The 16,883-nt window shown below is 36.7% G+C and overlaps 1 protein-coding gene across 4 annotated transcripts in view; it reads right to left on the bottom strand.

Moving 5' to 3' along the window:
- Window positions 1–227: 227 nt before the first annotated feature.
- The window catches only part of dbn1 (drebrin 1), a 115,091-nt gene continuing 98,435 nt past the window's right edge, over window positions 228–16,883 (bottom strand). For 2 of the 4 annotated variants that reach the window (XM_052105050.1, XM_052105051.1), the window contains exons 11-15: window positions 15,359–15,463; window positions 10,035–10,127; window positions 8,000–8,436; window positions 4,625–4,730; window positions 228–3,914 (exon numbers count right to left, since the gene is read on the bottom strand). In XM_052105050.1, coding sequence (XP_051961010.1) covers window positions 3,862–3,914; window positions 4,625–4,730; window positions 8,000–8,436; window positions 10,035–10,127; window positions 15,359–15,463 — 794 coding nt within the window. In that variant the 3' untranslated portion in view covers window positions 228–3,861. Of the gene's footprint in view, window positions 3,915–4,624; window positions 4,731–7,999; window positions 8,437–10,034; window positions 10,143–15,358; window positions 15,464–16,883 lie in introns of all 4 variants that reach the window. The other 2 variants (XM_052105052.1, XM_052105053.1) reach the window with 2 other exon arrangements.

Genomic DNA, 16,883 nt, shown 5'->3' with positions numbered 1-16,883 from the left:
AAATGCTTGAAAAACAGAATTTGTCTTTGAAGTGTTTTACAAATAACTTACTGTCTTAACTAATTACTTAAACTTACTAAAAGCAATAGTAATGTGATAACTTTTTATATTAAGTAATCAGTGGAGTAACCTAAATTATTATTTTTGAGAAGTAATCAGCAATTTGTAACAGATTTGTTCTTTTGAGTAACTTACCCAACATGAAGGAAAAGTACACCAAGTTTTCGGAAGGTTTTTACAGTCTTTTATTAACATACATAAGCACATAGCATGTCACAAAAGATATTGTGCTTGTTTCAAAAACAGCATGTGAGAAGCGGACGGAAAAAGGAAGAGATAGAAAAAAAATATAATAAAAAAAAAAAAAAAAGAGAACTTTCAGGAGATGCTAAGCCTTGCTTCAGGGGCAAAGACGAAATTACTGTAGTTGAACAGTAATAGTAGTAGTAATAATAGTAGTAGTAATAGTAGTAGTCTCCTAGTAGTTTGAGGGAGAAAGAGAATAATAATCACTACTAAGGAGGTTGGAGGGTGAACAAGAGTACACTGAAGTCATTTCAAAAAGGGCAAAGTTACTGTTAAAGATGCAGGTTACCTCCCATTGAAAATCACCAGCTTTAAAACTAAGCAAACTTGTTTTCTCTTTTAAGAAACCCAATCCAAACGTATGTTTTTCAGGGGCAGGTGAATCAATACATATTAGTGATGGAAGTACATTTTACATGAGCACAAAATTAGAGCTATTTACAGAACAATACTACATTGGTTTCGTCTTATTGCTCGCTTACTCCACTCAGCATTTTTGTGATAAATTATTTGCAACATAAAATCAAGGTTTATTAATGACTGTAACTATCAGACAGAGGAAGACAGTAGGTGGTGATCACTTGGTGGTTAAGGATGTGGTAGGGTAAAACAAAGTTTACTGGTTGAGTCAATGGAGAGTCACCATTGTGCCCATGAGCCGCACAACCCCTAGGAGACCTCTAGGGAATCCTGCTATTATATTTGAGTGAAAAGTGTTTCTAAATTTCATGTCATTTTCAAATCCAAATATAATTCAAAGGTTGTAATATTTTGAGGTCCATAAAAACACATTATAAATAGCTTTTGCTGAAGATAATCATTGAATAACCCCTAAGGTCACATCACTCTAGACATTTAAGGCCCAGACAGATTGTGATTAATCCATTGTAAACTAGCAACAGCACATACAAAATTTGTATTAATATTATAACTAAATGATGTGGGTTACATTGGCTTGGAATGCATGTGATTATAAGAAGTTTCCTTCATGATGGGACTCACTCTATTTTGGACAGTGTGATTAATCTAAAAACAATCCTCAAAACATACTCTATGCAATTACACAAATGTATCTAGCTACGCATTTTGATTTTATGCATTACTGAAATGTGTCCAAATGCAATTCGTAATACAACGCAAGCATTGTATTCTCAGCCTTGCCACATGGGGTGCTATAGCAGGTTTCATCATAAACAGTCTTCTGAAGGAAACAAGTGACCGTAGAAGGTCAACCACTGTCATGACAGTGCAGCAGTTTGAAGGGAATCTTCCCGAGCAAGCTGCTTGAAGTTACACTGTTGACATGTTTATAGCTAGTTATCTGAATAATAACCAGGCCCAAATAGAATCTGCAGACATTTTCCTCATTTTCTGCACTGACTTTGAGGGGAAATCTGTGGAAGGGATTTAAACAGTAAAATGTTTTAAATGGATCTGAGAATACTATACCCTTATTAAAAGCTTATTATGAAAGCTTAATGAAATTATGCATTGAACTTTTACGGATGACAGATGTCGCAATACTGCGGAGTTCTGCATACAAATAAGGTTTTCTAAAGTGATACAAATGAGAAATCTTCTAAAAATCTAGTTTAAAACATGTGTCAAGTTCATAGAAATGTAAAATGTAAGTCCTTTTGGTTTTACAAAATTCTTGAAAAACATCAATCATAGCATTTTCTACCAAAAGAAAAGATATTAAAATGACTTGATGGCTTTAAATATGTCATGTGGTGTAACCATCAAGTAATAGGAATTGAAATACTTTCCTTGTATCTTGAATACATGAGAGTGAATGCAACTTAATCATTAATTTTTAAAAAATACAGGTGTTTTTACAAATATCAGGATGTTATATGACAACAACAACAACAAAAAAAATTCAAAAGAAATTTAAAATTTTTTGTTATTATTTTTTTTTATTTACAGTCTTTAAGTTCTAAAAGGGTCATCTCTGTTTTGTGTTTTTTTTTTTTTTGTCACATGACAACGATATGGCTACCTACATGTTTGTTACACCACATGACTTTATTTTGTGGATAAAAGTTTTTCAAATATTAATCATGTTTTATTTATAGCTTATTAAAAAAAAATCAACAAAAGATTATTTTGCACTACATGTACCAAACAAATTTTTATTATAAGAATTTCAGCTTTTATTGAGACTTTTTATTTTTTTTAAGATTTTGTATTTGTTATTTTATTTTATTTTTATCTCTGGGCAGTTACACCACATGTCAATTTTTACTTCAAGTCCCAGAAAAAATATCAAAATGACTTTGAACTCAGTAATTGAAAACATGTCCATCAAAGAAGAGGTGTATTCAAGTTATTACTTTGTGTGAATTGCATTTGAAATGTATTTTTGTATAACTTAATAGATCTGGACAAAAGAAATGTGTCACGTCACTGAACCACAATGGTATCTGAAGGTATCTTTATCGGCCACTTAAACATTGATGTTTTTTGGTGCCACAACAGTAATGAAAAATGTGTTAAGTATGTAAAATTGCGTGCTTGCAATCCGCTGGTAAAGCATTTGTGTCTGCATAATTGCGTAGAGTATGTTGTGACCTCCCTTGTAATAGAAGACTCTCCCCTATTATTTTAAAACACGTATATGCACGCACACACACACACACACACACACACACACACACACACACACACACACACACACACACACAATGCCGAATATATAACTAAAACATTTCCCAACTGAGTCCACTACAAATGTTATTGCCTAAGTTTATTAACAAATCGAAGCCAATTCTATTGCAGTTGTAAAAAATTAAAATAAAAAAATTCAGGAATGCCACTGTTTATACACATTGTCTCATATGTAGTCAAAATATACATATGCCACTTGGCGCTAAAAATCCTAAAAGGCGATTACACCAACACAGGGCAAAACGTCAACATACTGGAAATAATTGGCACAACACAAAATAGTTTCATAATCCCACAAACTAGTTAGTTTTGTTTACTAAATTTGAGTGTTGTCGCACTCAACTGAGGCTAAAATCTAGTTCTGACATATCCTTGATTCGAAAAAGTACCCTGACCAAACAATTCATCAAACCAAAGGCCCACCTGGGCATAACACTCATACACATATTGTGTGTTTCAACTAAGCAACCAGTCTGAACAGCTAACATTGCAGGAAAGTCCTACCAAAAAATGTATTGAACCACCGAGTGGACATGAGCTCAGTGTTGACAAAGCAAATCTAATGTTTAACTAAAACCGAACGGTTTAATCTGCTACTACACACACCTGTTAGGCACAGGGAGTTGATACAACACAGGTGAGCGCTAGATACGCACTGTGCTAAACTCTGCATAGCAAAACAAGAAATGAAATAAATAATATACACATTCAAATGCACATACAAAAACTGAGAGTGCTCATACCCACTGGCATCTTTAACAATAACCCGAGTCCTTTTCTTTGGTGGCTAAGAATTTTTTTCTAAAACATTTTGATGCAAGACTTCTGTAACCTTTGTAAAATCAGTTTTCTTCAAGGTGTTGCCTTGTTTTGTCTATGTTGCTCCTAATCGTCATCTTCCATCACAGGGTCTGTATCCCAGCATGTAATGTCGATTTCTGTGGCAGACAATAAAGACAGACACCTTATAATATGATTGTTTCTCAGCAAAGGGAGTGATGTAACAACTAGAAATTTTTTCTTTTTTCTCTTTTAATTTTTGTTGGATTATGAGGACATACACCTGCAAGAAAGGGACATATTAAAGATCTCATTACGTTTTGTGGCTTTTAGTCCATGTCTGTTAGCTTTGTGGTCAACTATAAGCTAGTGTACTCCTAAAAGTTGTCAAAATGACATTTTTACACATTTAAATCGACTGGTTTATTCCTGATAAAATGGACCAAAAATATTCATGATGCTGTTTTTATTGGCACATCCATTAAAATGCTCTCTTATTATACCTGAGATTTTTTTTTATATTTTTTTCTTGACTCATTGTTTGATCAAGCTGTTAAGTGTTTAAACAAGATTAGATTCAAATGCAAAAATACTTTTTTTTATTTCCAAGATCAGAAGGCCAATCACAGGATTAAACATGCACATGAGGTCATGTGACAACAATATAACACACTATTGCTTGAAATGTATATCACTGCATAATATTTCACATACTACTGTAGGTTTTAAAACAGTGAGTGAGTATTATTCAGTATACTGAATATTAAAACAGGACAAAGCCTTGGATATAGCTCTGCCCCAACACAGGAAAGAAAATGGTCTTTGTCAACCATTTAATGGTGTCTTTAAAACGTTACTGTGATCTTACCTGGTGGTTTGTTATAAAAAACTGGCGTTGGATTCACTTTTGCAGTACAGTCGTCTGACTGTACGAAATCCTCCTCCTGTGATTGGCTGAAATAGCCTTCACTTGCCTGCATAAACACAAATAAAGTGCTCCATGCAAACATATTCCACAGTAAAAATCAATAATTAAACATGTATTGTGTGGTGACAGGCTACACAAAATCTTTGTTAGATAACCAGAAAGATCCTGCTTTGTTACAGTGAGGTCTGTTGCATTACACTGATGTGAAGTATAGAACGTATGATGCCATCTAGTGGAAAAGTAAATGAAAATATGGAATGAAATGGGTGGAAACAGCACAGTGTGGATATTCGCACCCCAATAAAAGGTGGAGTTGTGGACTGTAGGGTCAAACATCGGTATTGGTATTTTTGTACTAGCTTGTGACATTTACTGACCACCAGATATATCAAATAAAGTAATTCAATAAAGTAATTCATATAAAGAAAAAACTATGCACACTTATTTATACACAATATATTATATACTGTATATAGTGTTATTAAACTATAAATAATTGTACTATATCTAATATACTACACATGTTATTATAATACATGTAAACAAAACGCTAATAGTGTAAGACATTACTAATCCAGTAACAACCTATTATGATTATTCTAATATATTTTATATGTTATTATCTAAAATAGTAGTATGTGTAATCTGTATTGTTACCAGACAAAATCTAGTTAAAACCTTTATGATTATTCTAATGGTTCTATTATATTATACATATTTTGGCATAATATATACAATAATACATTAATAAGATACATACAAAACTATATGCAATATAGGAAATATACTATAATATACATATTTATGTGTTATTATACTGTATAACATAATTGTATATGCAATTTGCAATGTTCCTAGACAAAATTAAAATTCTATAACAAATAAAATATCTAATAATAAACTATTATGATTATTCTAATAGCTCTATAATATCATTTAACATATAATTTTTACAATTACACTAATAATATAGATCCAGCATATAAAATATGTTATTAAACTATAAGTAATATACAACATACTGTATATTTTATATGTTATTATATAACATATTAGTATACACTGGCGGCCAAATGTTTGGAATAATGTACAGAATTTGCTCTTAAGGAAAGAAATTGGTACTGAGTGGCATTCAACTGATCACATAGTCAGGACATAAATAACAGGAAAAATTACTTCAGAACTTCAAATGACTTCAAATGTTCATAACTTCTTAAATTACTTCAAAGAGCTCTCATCAAAAACATCATCCACATGCAGCAATGACAGCTTTGCAGATCCTTGGCAGTCTAACTGTCAGTTTGTCCAGATACTCAGGTAGTCTTGCGACGGTCTTGACGTGCACTTCTCACACATCTTACAGTCTAGCTGATCCCACAAAAGCTCAGTAGGGTTCAGATCCATAACACATTTCCAATGATCTGTTATCCAATGTCTGTGTTTCTTTGCCCACTCTAACTTTTTGTTTTTAAAGTCTTCTCTTTACTGTTGTACATGAAACTGATGTTGAACGTGTAGAATTCAAATAAGCTGTCAGCTGAGGACATGTGAGGCGTCTCTTGTTTAGTTGTACATCTGGCCTTCCACATCTCTTTCTGTCCTTGTTAGAGCCAGCTGTCCTTTGTCTTTGAAGACCCCATAGATGCGCAGTCATGTCAGTGCTTTCCTTCCTACAGGAGAGGCTGGAAGGGCGGCTGTCCCCCTCCACCTTGAAGGTATATGTGGCTGCTATAGTGGTGGACGGTAAGTCCCTGGGGAAGCACAACCTGCTCATCAGGATCCAGAGAGGTGCCAAGAGGCTGAACCCTCCTTGGCCACACTTCTTTCCCTCGTGGGATCTTTCCATGGTCCTCCTGGGCCTGTGGAGAGCCCATTTTTAGCCCTAAGATTAAGTTGAGCTAAAGGCGATCTCATTGAAGGCTGCCATCCTGACTGCACTCACATCCATCAAGAGGGTTGGGGACCTGCAGGCATTCTGGAGTTCAGTCTGGAGTACTCTCATGTGGTCTTGAGACCCCGACCGGGCTATGTGCCCAAGGTTCCCACGACCCCTTTTAGGGATCAGGTGATGAGCCTGCAAGTGCTGCCCCAGGAGGAGGCAGACCCAGCCTTATCGTCGCTGTGTCCTTTGCACATCTACGTGATCGTGCACAGAGCTTTAGACACTCTGAGCAGCTCTTAGTCTGCTTTGGCTAACAGTGGAAAGGGAACGCTGTCTCCAAACAGAATCTTGCCCACTGGATTGTGGATGCCATTGCATTGGCATACCAGGCCCAGGGTTACCTCTGGCAACCCCCTGTGATCTATTTTCTGCTGTAAGGTTTCCCTGTTGGTAGATCCGCATCTCCCTTGGGCAGATTTCCCTTTGCCACCGGCCACAGCGTTTGTAGAGCTCCTCCCCTCTGGGTAGGACTCTTCCATGTAAGCCCATGTGACGTATCTGCTACATGTTAACCCCTGGGGGTGTGAGGAACTATGCGACACTCTTGGGGCGTTGGGGGAGACTACGTGCAGACCGAGTGCACCTGCTATTATGCACACAGCGGCTTGCTTGTACCTGCATCAGCAGTCCACGTGACACAGCTAGTTTCGAATAGGGACCCATAGTGTCACTACATCGACACAACGTTGAGTGAGTGACAGATAGGGAACGTCTTGGTTACTGTTGTAACCTCCTTTCCTGATGCAGGGAATGAGACGTTGTGTCCCTCTTGCCACAACGCTGTACTACCCACTGAAATGTCCAGGACCCTGTCTCGGCTCCTCAGCGCAAAACCTGAATGAGTGGTTGCGAGCCAGCTCCTTTTATACCCGTATGTCCGGGGGAGTGGAATACAAATTGCACTTGCCAATTCCCATTGGCCTTTTCTCAAAGATCAGAGATGTTTGGGGCTCCCAAGAACAACCTCTAGCGTCACTATATCGACACAACGTCTCGTTCCCTCCATCAGGGAACGGAGGTTACTACAGCAACCAAGACGTTTCTTGTCTGTACAGCTACCCGTTTCCAATACTGTTGGAATTGTGCTTACTGCCTCCTGTTGAAAACAGGAGGTACTTCAAGCTTAAATTTCTCAGATGGTAGGTATATTCCATATTATGGTCCAGTGGAAATTATATATTTTTTTTATTTTATATAATTAATTGCACTGAACGATAGTATTAAATTGACAGCCCTATTTAGTAGATAAAATGCTAATTGTTTTTGTGCCACAATTTAAAGTGGGGTGCGTATAGCATCTGTCATAAAAGATAATGTAGTATGAGAAGTAAGGCAACATATATATTTTTACATGACTTGCAAAAGGCTCTTACCTGGGTCCCTTCTTTAAGTAGTGTATCTCCATTGGTCAGCAGCAGCTGTCCGTCATCCATGTCCTGGCTGTCAGAGCCAGAAGCGTGCTGCAGAGCCTGCTGGTAACTCAGGGTCATCTGATGGGGTCCAGCCACATCTACCAGGCTGGAGGGATCATCTTCTGTGCCTGTGCAATAGGGGGTGTCAGGTATCTCATCGAAGCTCAGGAGCGGCTGAGGGAGGCTGGGGGAGGAGCCAGCCAGATGAGGTTCTGGGGTGTCCTCCATCAGATCCATGATGTGGTCGGCCTGGGATGGGGCCGTAGCTGGTGCCGGACCACTGTCCCACAGGTCCAGCAGGCTGTCATCTGTGTTGGATACTGGCTGAGGGGAAACGCTCTGAGTAGTCTTGGCATGGCCTGATTCCTGCACTGGAGATTGCTTTGGAGTTTCAAAGGCTAGAGGAAGACAAAAGAAATGTTCATGTCTTTTGTCGAAGTGTTAATACATTATATGAATTTTGAATAAAAAATGCATGAAAGTATTCATAATGCCTTTTAACACATGGTATAAGATACACATGAAAGATCAATTGTTTTAATGCATGATACTCTTTAGGAGCAATCATGTATAAGTATTATATAAGTTTAGCTTTGGTTACAATTGTTTATGAGTACATGCAACTAATAACTTTTTAATTAAATGATTATGCTAATATAATTTGTAATGAATACAAACTGTATTAAATTAGATAAATGCAAAACAGATGCACCCTCATCGTGCTGTATAAATTCAGGCTTCATAGAAATTGTTACCAAAATGGCCCTTTAACTGAACTAAGCTTTTTATGGAAAAACACACTAATATTTCCCTCATGTTAAGGAAGCAGTCATGGCAATATCAAAGATATTTTAGAGGCATGTGTTCTTCCTGTAATCATAGTGAACAGTAACTACAGGCCTAGAAGGGTGCATTATCTCAGCCACAGTGCAGTCAGGACACACACAAAAGCTGAGAGAGTCAGTCAGCTGTGAAGGCAAACGAAACCTGGACAAACAAATGAGTCCCAGATCACAATATGTGGGTCAGTTTACATAGAGATGATTTGAGGTGAGCAATAATAGCCTTGCATCTGTGTAAGCTGATGAGATTTATCATTACACATCCCAAAGAGTCCTCGCTAACTTATTAACTGTTCCGGAGGACTATATATTTGAAAAAAAAAATAAAATAAATAAATAAATAAATAAATACATAATTTCAAAAAATATTTTGTCATATAATTTCTTTTTTACATTTAATTACATAATTTAATTTGGTAGAATTAGTATTTTATGAAATTGAAAAAATTAATGTATAAATCTTTAAAAAAATAATACAAAAATGCTAATTTTTTTTGTAATAGTTATTATTAATACATTATAGTAATCATTATTAAATGCATTTTTAATTATAGTATATGTAAGAAATATAGATTGGCTCTCAGTTTCAGGCCTACTCTTTTATTTTGGGCCTCCATTGTCACTAGTCTTTACTGACACGTAGCACTTGTTTTTCAGTTCCTTCTGCTCTCCTTATCTGAAGATCAAGGATTTCTTAGGCTCGTCTTTTAGTACAAACTGGTATAATCTGGTATAATTACTGATATTTTAAATATCTTTAAAATAACTCTTTATTAAAAAACATATTAAATTAAAACATTTCATTGTAATGAATTAACATCTTGTATTTGCCCTGGTTGTTATTATTGATACATGAAGTCGAGAGGTGGGTGGATAGAATGGGAAATGCAAGCCAGATTCGAACTTGCATTGCCCGCATGAGCACCACAGGACAGTATGTCAGTGCACATGTTAACCGCTAGGCCACGTCTCCTACAGAATACAATGTAAAATTGACATGCTTCTCACTTGCCCTGCTATATAATTAAAATGAAACCATTCTTTCCACCCCCTTTCTACATTATATCTTGTTTAAAGCAGTCCTGAATTAATGAAAAGCAGAGATTACAGACTGACTCAAGATCAATAAGAGTTTTTGCATTTTAAGGCCTTACCAAACTCTCTTCGAATGAAGTCGTCTTTTTCCTCCTGTATGGCGATTTTGGGGATGGGCGTACATCCAGTTGTCATGCTGCGCTCCAGGATTCCTTCAGTCCAGTCATCTGAGACATCAAAGAGAAGGTGAACTTTTAATGTGAGCTTACAAAAATCTAAAACATCTCTAAACCAGTCAAAATATCAAACACAACACCAATGACAACGTTTACAAATAGTCTGAATGGGATTCTATCAATGCAAAACAATAGCAAGCAGTGTTTCTCCTGTCAAAAAGTGCAGCATCTCCTGCGTCCGGCTGTCAATGATTGTGATATCAAAATAAGGACATGCCAAAATAACCAAGGCACAACACATCGCAGCACAGTGATAGCAGGAAGATGAGTTTACACATGTAAAAATACCACAAGTACTCATGTAGCATGTCGTTTCTCAACATGCAAACACTTCTACAAGCATCAATGCAAGTAGAAAGTTAAAGTAAGCTAGTTAAAATGGTACTGAAGCATGACTTATATACATCTAACAATGTCTTGGCTTTATGGAATGATACATATAGAAACATTAAAGGTTGACCTTTCGATCTCATGACAAGCTAATGCAAGCTGACAGGTTAAAAATATTTAATTCAGTTGATTAAAGAGGCACATTGTCAATAGAAGACAAGATAATCAGGAATTTATTTATTTGTCTTGTGTGTGCAATTTTTGGAACAAGACACACTAGCTCAATGGAGATCTCAGTAGTTTCTCTTATCTAGACAGCTATGAAATTCAATAGAGGGCAAATTGAGATTCTGCTTAAAGCAATGTTCCAGGTTCAATACAAGTTAAGCTCAATCCACAGCATTTGTGGCAAAATGTTCATTACCACAAAATAATTTCAAATGGTTATTCATTTACAGTGGATATAAAAAGTCTACACACCCGTGTTAAAATGCCAGGTTTTTGTGATGTAAAAGAATGAGACAAAGCTAAATCATGTCAGAACTTTTTCCACTTTTATTGTGACTTATAATGTGAACAATTCAACTGAAAAACAAACTGAAATCATTGTGGGGGAAATATTTAAATGAAAAACCTTACAATAACCTGGTTGCATAAGTTTGCACACCCTCTTATAACTGGGGAAGTGGCTGTGTTCAGAATTAACCAATCATATTCAAACTCATGTTAAATAGAAGTCATTACACACCTGCACATCATTTAAAGTGAGTCTGATTAATCACAAATAAAGTTCAGCTGTTCTAGTAGGATTTTCCTGAAATTTTCTTAGTTGCATCACAGAGAAGCCATGGTCTGCAGAGAGCTTCCAAAGCATCAGAGGGATCTCACTGTTGAAAGATATCAGTCAGGAGAAGGGTACAAAAGAATTTCCAAAACATTAGATATACCATGGAAAACAGTGAAGACAGTCATCATCAAGTGGAGAAAATATGGCACAACGAGACATTACCGAGAACTTGACGTCCCTCCAAAATTTATGAAAAGACGAGAAGAAAACTGGTCAGGGAGGCTTCCAAGAGGCCTACAGCAACATTAAAGGAACTGCAGGAATTTCTGACAAGTGCTGGCTGTGTGCTACATGTGACAACAATCTCCCATATTCTTCATATGAATGGGGTATGGGGTTGGGTGGCAAGACGGAAGCCTTTTCTTACAAAGAAAAACATCCAAGCCCGGCTGAAGTTTGCAAAAACAAACATCAAGTCTTCCAAAAGCATGTGGGGAAATGTGTTATGGTCTGATGAAACCAAGGTTGAACTTTTTTGGCCATAATTCCAAAAGGTATGTTTGGCGCAAAAACAACACTGCACATCACCCAAAGAACACCATACCCACAGTGAAGCATGGTGGTGGCAGCATCATGCTTTGGGGCTGTTTTTCTTCAGCTGGAACCCAGGCCTTAGTCAGGGTGGAGGGAATTATTAACAGTTCCGTTAGAAAGCTGAAGATGAAGAGGAAGTTCACCTTTCAGCACGACAACGACCCAAAGCACACATTGACCTGAATCCAACTGAACATCTGTGGGGTGATCTGAAGAGGGCTGTGCACAAGAGATGTCCTCACAATCTGACAGATTTGGAGCGCTTTTGCAAAGAAGAGCGGGCAAATATTGCCACGTCAAGATGTGCCATGCTAATAGACTCCTACCCAAAAAGACTGAGTGCTGTAATAAAATCAAAAGGTGCTTCAACAAAGTATTAGTTTAAGGGTGTGCACACTTATGCAACCAGGTTATTGTGAGTTTTGTATTTTTTTTTTCCCTCAAAGATTTCAGTGTGTTTTTCAAATGAATTGTTCACGTTATAGGTCACATTAAAGGTGGAAAAAGTTCTGACATTATTTATCTTGGTCTCATTCTTTTACATCACAAGAACCTGGCATTTTAACAGGGGTGTGTAACTTTTTCCACTGTATAAAAAAACTAAAAAACATCACAACAAAAAAAAGATTTTCAACACAGTTGCAGTAAGGCACAAACAATGGAAGTGAATGGGGCCAATCCAGAAACATTAAAATGCTGTTTCATAATTGCATGCTGTTTCAATGTAATATCCACAAAATGTAAACATTATCAGGGTTAACATGGTTTTTGTGTGATAAAATCAGGGATTTACTGACATTAGAGAGTTTACCAAATTACATGGTTTACCGACGTTATGTCATCATGACAAGAAGATTTAATATTGGGTATAAATTTACAAAGATAACTTTAGTAAGTGTCTATTTTAGTAAGTGTCAGTCATGTCTATTTTATTTCTCCCCAAACATATGATAAATAGCTGATACTTTAAACTTAACTTCAATGATTGTTTAAGAGTTAGTTCACCTCAAATTGAAAATTCTCTCATCATTTACTCACCCTCATGCCATCCCAGATTTAAATGACTTTCTTTTTCTGCAGAACACAAATTAAGATTTTTAGAAGAATTTCTCAGCTCTTTTGGTGAAAGGTGACCAGAACTTTGAAGCTCCAAAAATTATGTAAAGGCAGCATAAAAGTTATCCATACATCTCCAGTGGTTAAATCTATATCTTCAGAGGTGATTTAATAGGTGTGGGTGAGTAATAGATTCATATTTAAGTCCTTCTTTTTTTTTTTACCATAAATCTCCACTTTCACTTTCAAAATGTGAAAATGTATAAATGGAGATTTATAGTAAAAAAGGATTTAAATATCATTCTGTTTCTCATCCATACTTATCATATAACCTCCAAAGATATAGAGTAAACCATTGATTTTTTGAGCTTCAATGTTATGGTCACCATTCACTTGCATTGTATGTAACTAGAGCAGAGATATTTTTCTACAAATCTTTGTGTTCAGCAGAAGAAAGAAAGTCATACACATCTGGGATGACAAGAGTGTGAGTAAATAATGAGAGAATGTTCTTTTTTAGGTGACCTATCCCTTTAAGCCTCTTAAGGAATAAAAAAGCAAACTTTGAGCAATACAATTTTCATTTGGGAGTACCAATCTCATGGGTTTGTAAATTTTTTAAACAAAAACAGTTCTACTATGCAAAATTTGGAGATTTACTTTTTAATGTGATAACATGTACAAGACATCACAACTGAATGAAACTCAACACAACATGGAACAAAGACAATTCATGAACAGACAGCGACCATCATAAAAATGAATGCACAATAACAGGTGCATAGGAAAAGTCACATGATTCAAATTCACCCATTTCTGAAAGAGAAAGCCAATCTATCTATTTACTGTATTAGAAAAGACCTGAGTGTTTAGTCCTCGTAGTGTACGTCGATAATTGTGGGCACCATGTTGCTGTTTAAATTGACAGTGAACACAACATAAGGTCAACTCCACAAAGTTCACACATGATATCATAGTCACACAGGGTCCACGGCACGCAAGCCCAAGGGCTTGGAGACCACAATCACATGCGGCGCGACGTTGAAGACACTCACAGGTCGAGAGGAGTGAGGAAAGTGCAGGTAGGGCCGCCAGGATCCGTCAGAAAGAGCATGGGAGGAGAGGAAGGGGACATGAAGGGAGTAACATTGGTAAGATTCAACCACTTCTCCCTAAGCAAAAGAACCATTTTATCTTAGTCCTCCAAACGTCCACTGCACAGCTTCAAAATAACACACTGAATATTTCCCATGCAGAATACACAGTCAATGGACAACAAATATAGAACACATATACTGACTATGGACCCGAAGATGTCAATGTGGATCAAATGCAGTCTTCATGAGAAGGAATGGATTGCGACACTAAGACGGCCATAGTTTAATTAGCTAGTCCAGAAGGTTACTTGGACATAATAGTTCAGAGCCTTTCTGAAGTACTTAAAAAAGTGATTTTACTTTAACAGGAAGCCCTAAAATTGCTCTGTAGTGGGACAAGACTTTAAATTAACTTATTCATTTTCATAAGGCTTTGACAGCAGCTATTACAACTGTCATTCGAATTCCTAAAAGGCATGGTTACATTTTAAAAGAAAAATGTAGTCATTGTTTACTCACCCCTGCGTCATTTCAAATGCATATGACTTTCTTTGTTTTGAGGAACACAAAAGGAGAAATGCAGAATTCCCATGCTTTTCAATGTAATTAATTGTGTTGGTCATCAGGCCCGTTTTTATCTCTAAGTGGTATAAACGGACACTTAGGGCCCCTGAGCCAACAGGGGGCCCCAAAAAGAAAGGTCAGTTTTTCTTTTTTTATTGAAGCTTTTTTGCATATAGTTATTATTGTCATTTATTGTATTTGTACAAATTTGTAATTTAATGTTGTTACCCTTATTGTTAAATGTCACCTTAGTTAAATGTAGTACTATTATTTAATCAAATAATAAATTATTACATCTGATTGTTACAGATTTTCTCCTTTAAACCGCTACAATGTAGCTACTTATAAGTTGCTTGCTGTGTAGCTTACTACGTTTTAAAAAAAAAAGTGTAGTTCAACTAATTTAAGCTACTGTTGAGTAAATTGCATCTTGGGAAACTACAGCCCAAGTAGCTTCCCCAACACTGACTACTACTTATTGGTGTGTTCTTCACACACTATGGTCTCTGAAGACTTTTATGAAGTTTGTTCTTTTTGGAGCTTTACTGTATTATAACCACCCTTAAAATTGCCATTTTGAGTTCCATGAAAGAAAGAAAACCATATGGCTTTGAACAACATGGTGCAGTGCAGCTACAGTGAATGCTTTGAAAAGAGCACTGGGGAAGCCAAAAGAAAAAATGGTAATTCAGCGCAGAGGGTGGCTACAGGCTCGGCTGGTGACCTGGTGAGCCTACACTGATGCAGTGACCCTCAGCTAAGATCTGTCCAGTACCTACCAGGTGGACCTGGCTGCCTCCTCGATGGGGGCGGAGTGCGAGAGGGGGGCAGGCTGCAATCAGACGGACTGTGCTTCTGCCTCAAGAATGGACTGTCCAAGCGGCCTGGTAGACGTAGACAGAACCATCGTGCGGGACACGCGGACACCCATGCACAAACATAGAGTGACGAACACAGGTGTGACAGAGAAAGACCAGAACAGACAGACAGGAGGAAGGAAATCCAGTGATAGAGAGAGGAGGAAATTTGAAAAAGAGTAATAATTACAGAGAGAGAAGTAGAAGTGAAAAACGAGAGATGACGGGTTTGCAGCGGTTGGATGAAGATTTAAAAAAGATCCAGGATCATCAGAAGGAGAGATGGAATTGACAGATGGTTGAAAAATGAAATCAAACATATGTGTCCATAATCAAAGGATGGGGTGAGAAGAAGAATAAATAAATTAGTAGGAAATAGAGAGAAAAAGGTAAGGTAGAGAGAGAGGTAAGAAAAAAAGCTGTTAGTGTGATACCTCACACGCTCTCTGCTGTAAATGACAACTTAAATCAGCCTAAACTTTGAGCAAACAGTAATAAGTGTGAAGTGTTGGACATGATCTCAACACTAAACAGGCTACTGTACAATCTTAAGTAAAGAATGACATGACAAAGCATCATCCAGTGATAACATTGCATAGTTGAGCAGTGTCATACAGCCTGTTGGAAATACCAATCCTGCTGAAAAGACCAGCCTAAGCCAGAATGAACTTTCATACTTTGCCAGGTTTGTTTATACTGGTCAGAGTCATTCTGTTCACCATCTTTCATGTGAATCTGGTTGAACAAGAAAGTCTTGCTGTTAAACTAGTTAAGAAGCCTATTGGGAAACCAGCATCCAAAACACTACATATGCTGATGACAAACAATGCTGGTCTTTTCAACAGGGAAACAGCACCAATACTACTTAACTGACAATAAAGCCATCGTTGAAATATTTGCTGGGTAAAGAACATTGAAATCATATTAATTTACCCAACTGGAAAACTGCACACACTGTCTACAGGTATAGTCTTCAAAAAGCAAATTCACATTTAAAGATAATGCGATAAAATGGAAGATAAAGAAATAAGAATAAGAAGATAAGAAATTATGTGAAGGAGACCAAGGAGCTATTTGGATGAAATAAATAAATACATACATGCATATCTTTCTAACTACTCACAATGATTTTTAGGTGCTTATATACAAAACAACATAAATCAGAAAACAGCACAAGTTAAAAAACACCCACAATTAACCAATTGATTTCAATAGTGTTCGATGTTGCTAAGCTAACGTCACCATAGTCTAATGACAGGAAAAATGCCCATTTATTGATAGTTGTCAATACTGAATAAAATGTATGTACAGTGGAAAGAAAAATTATGTGAACCCATTGGAATTTACTGTTTTTATGCATTAACTGGACATAACATTTTATCAAAATTGTATCAGTCACAAGTATAAACAAACACAATGTACTTAAGCTAACAACACACAAACAGTT

Source organism: Xyrauchen texanus, chromosome 34 (genome assembly GCF_025860055.1).
Source record: "Xyrauchen texanus isolate HMW12.3.18 chromosome 34, RBS_HiC_50CHRs, whole genome shotgun sequence".
NCBI lineage: Eukaryota > Metazoa > Chordata > Actinopteri > Cypriniformes > Catostomidae > Xyrauchen > Xyrauchen texanus.
The sequence above is the reverse complement of the archived record's forward strand: the minus strand, read 5'-3'. Positions and strand labels throughout refer to the sequence as shown.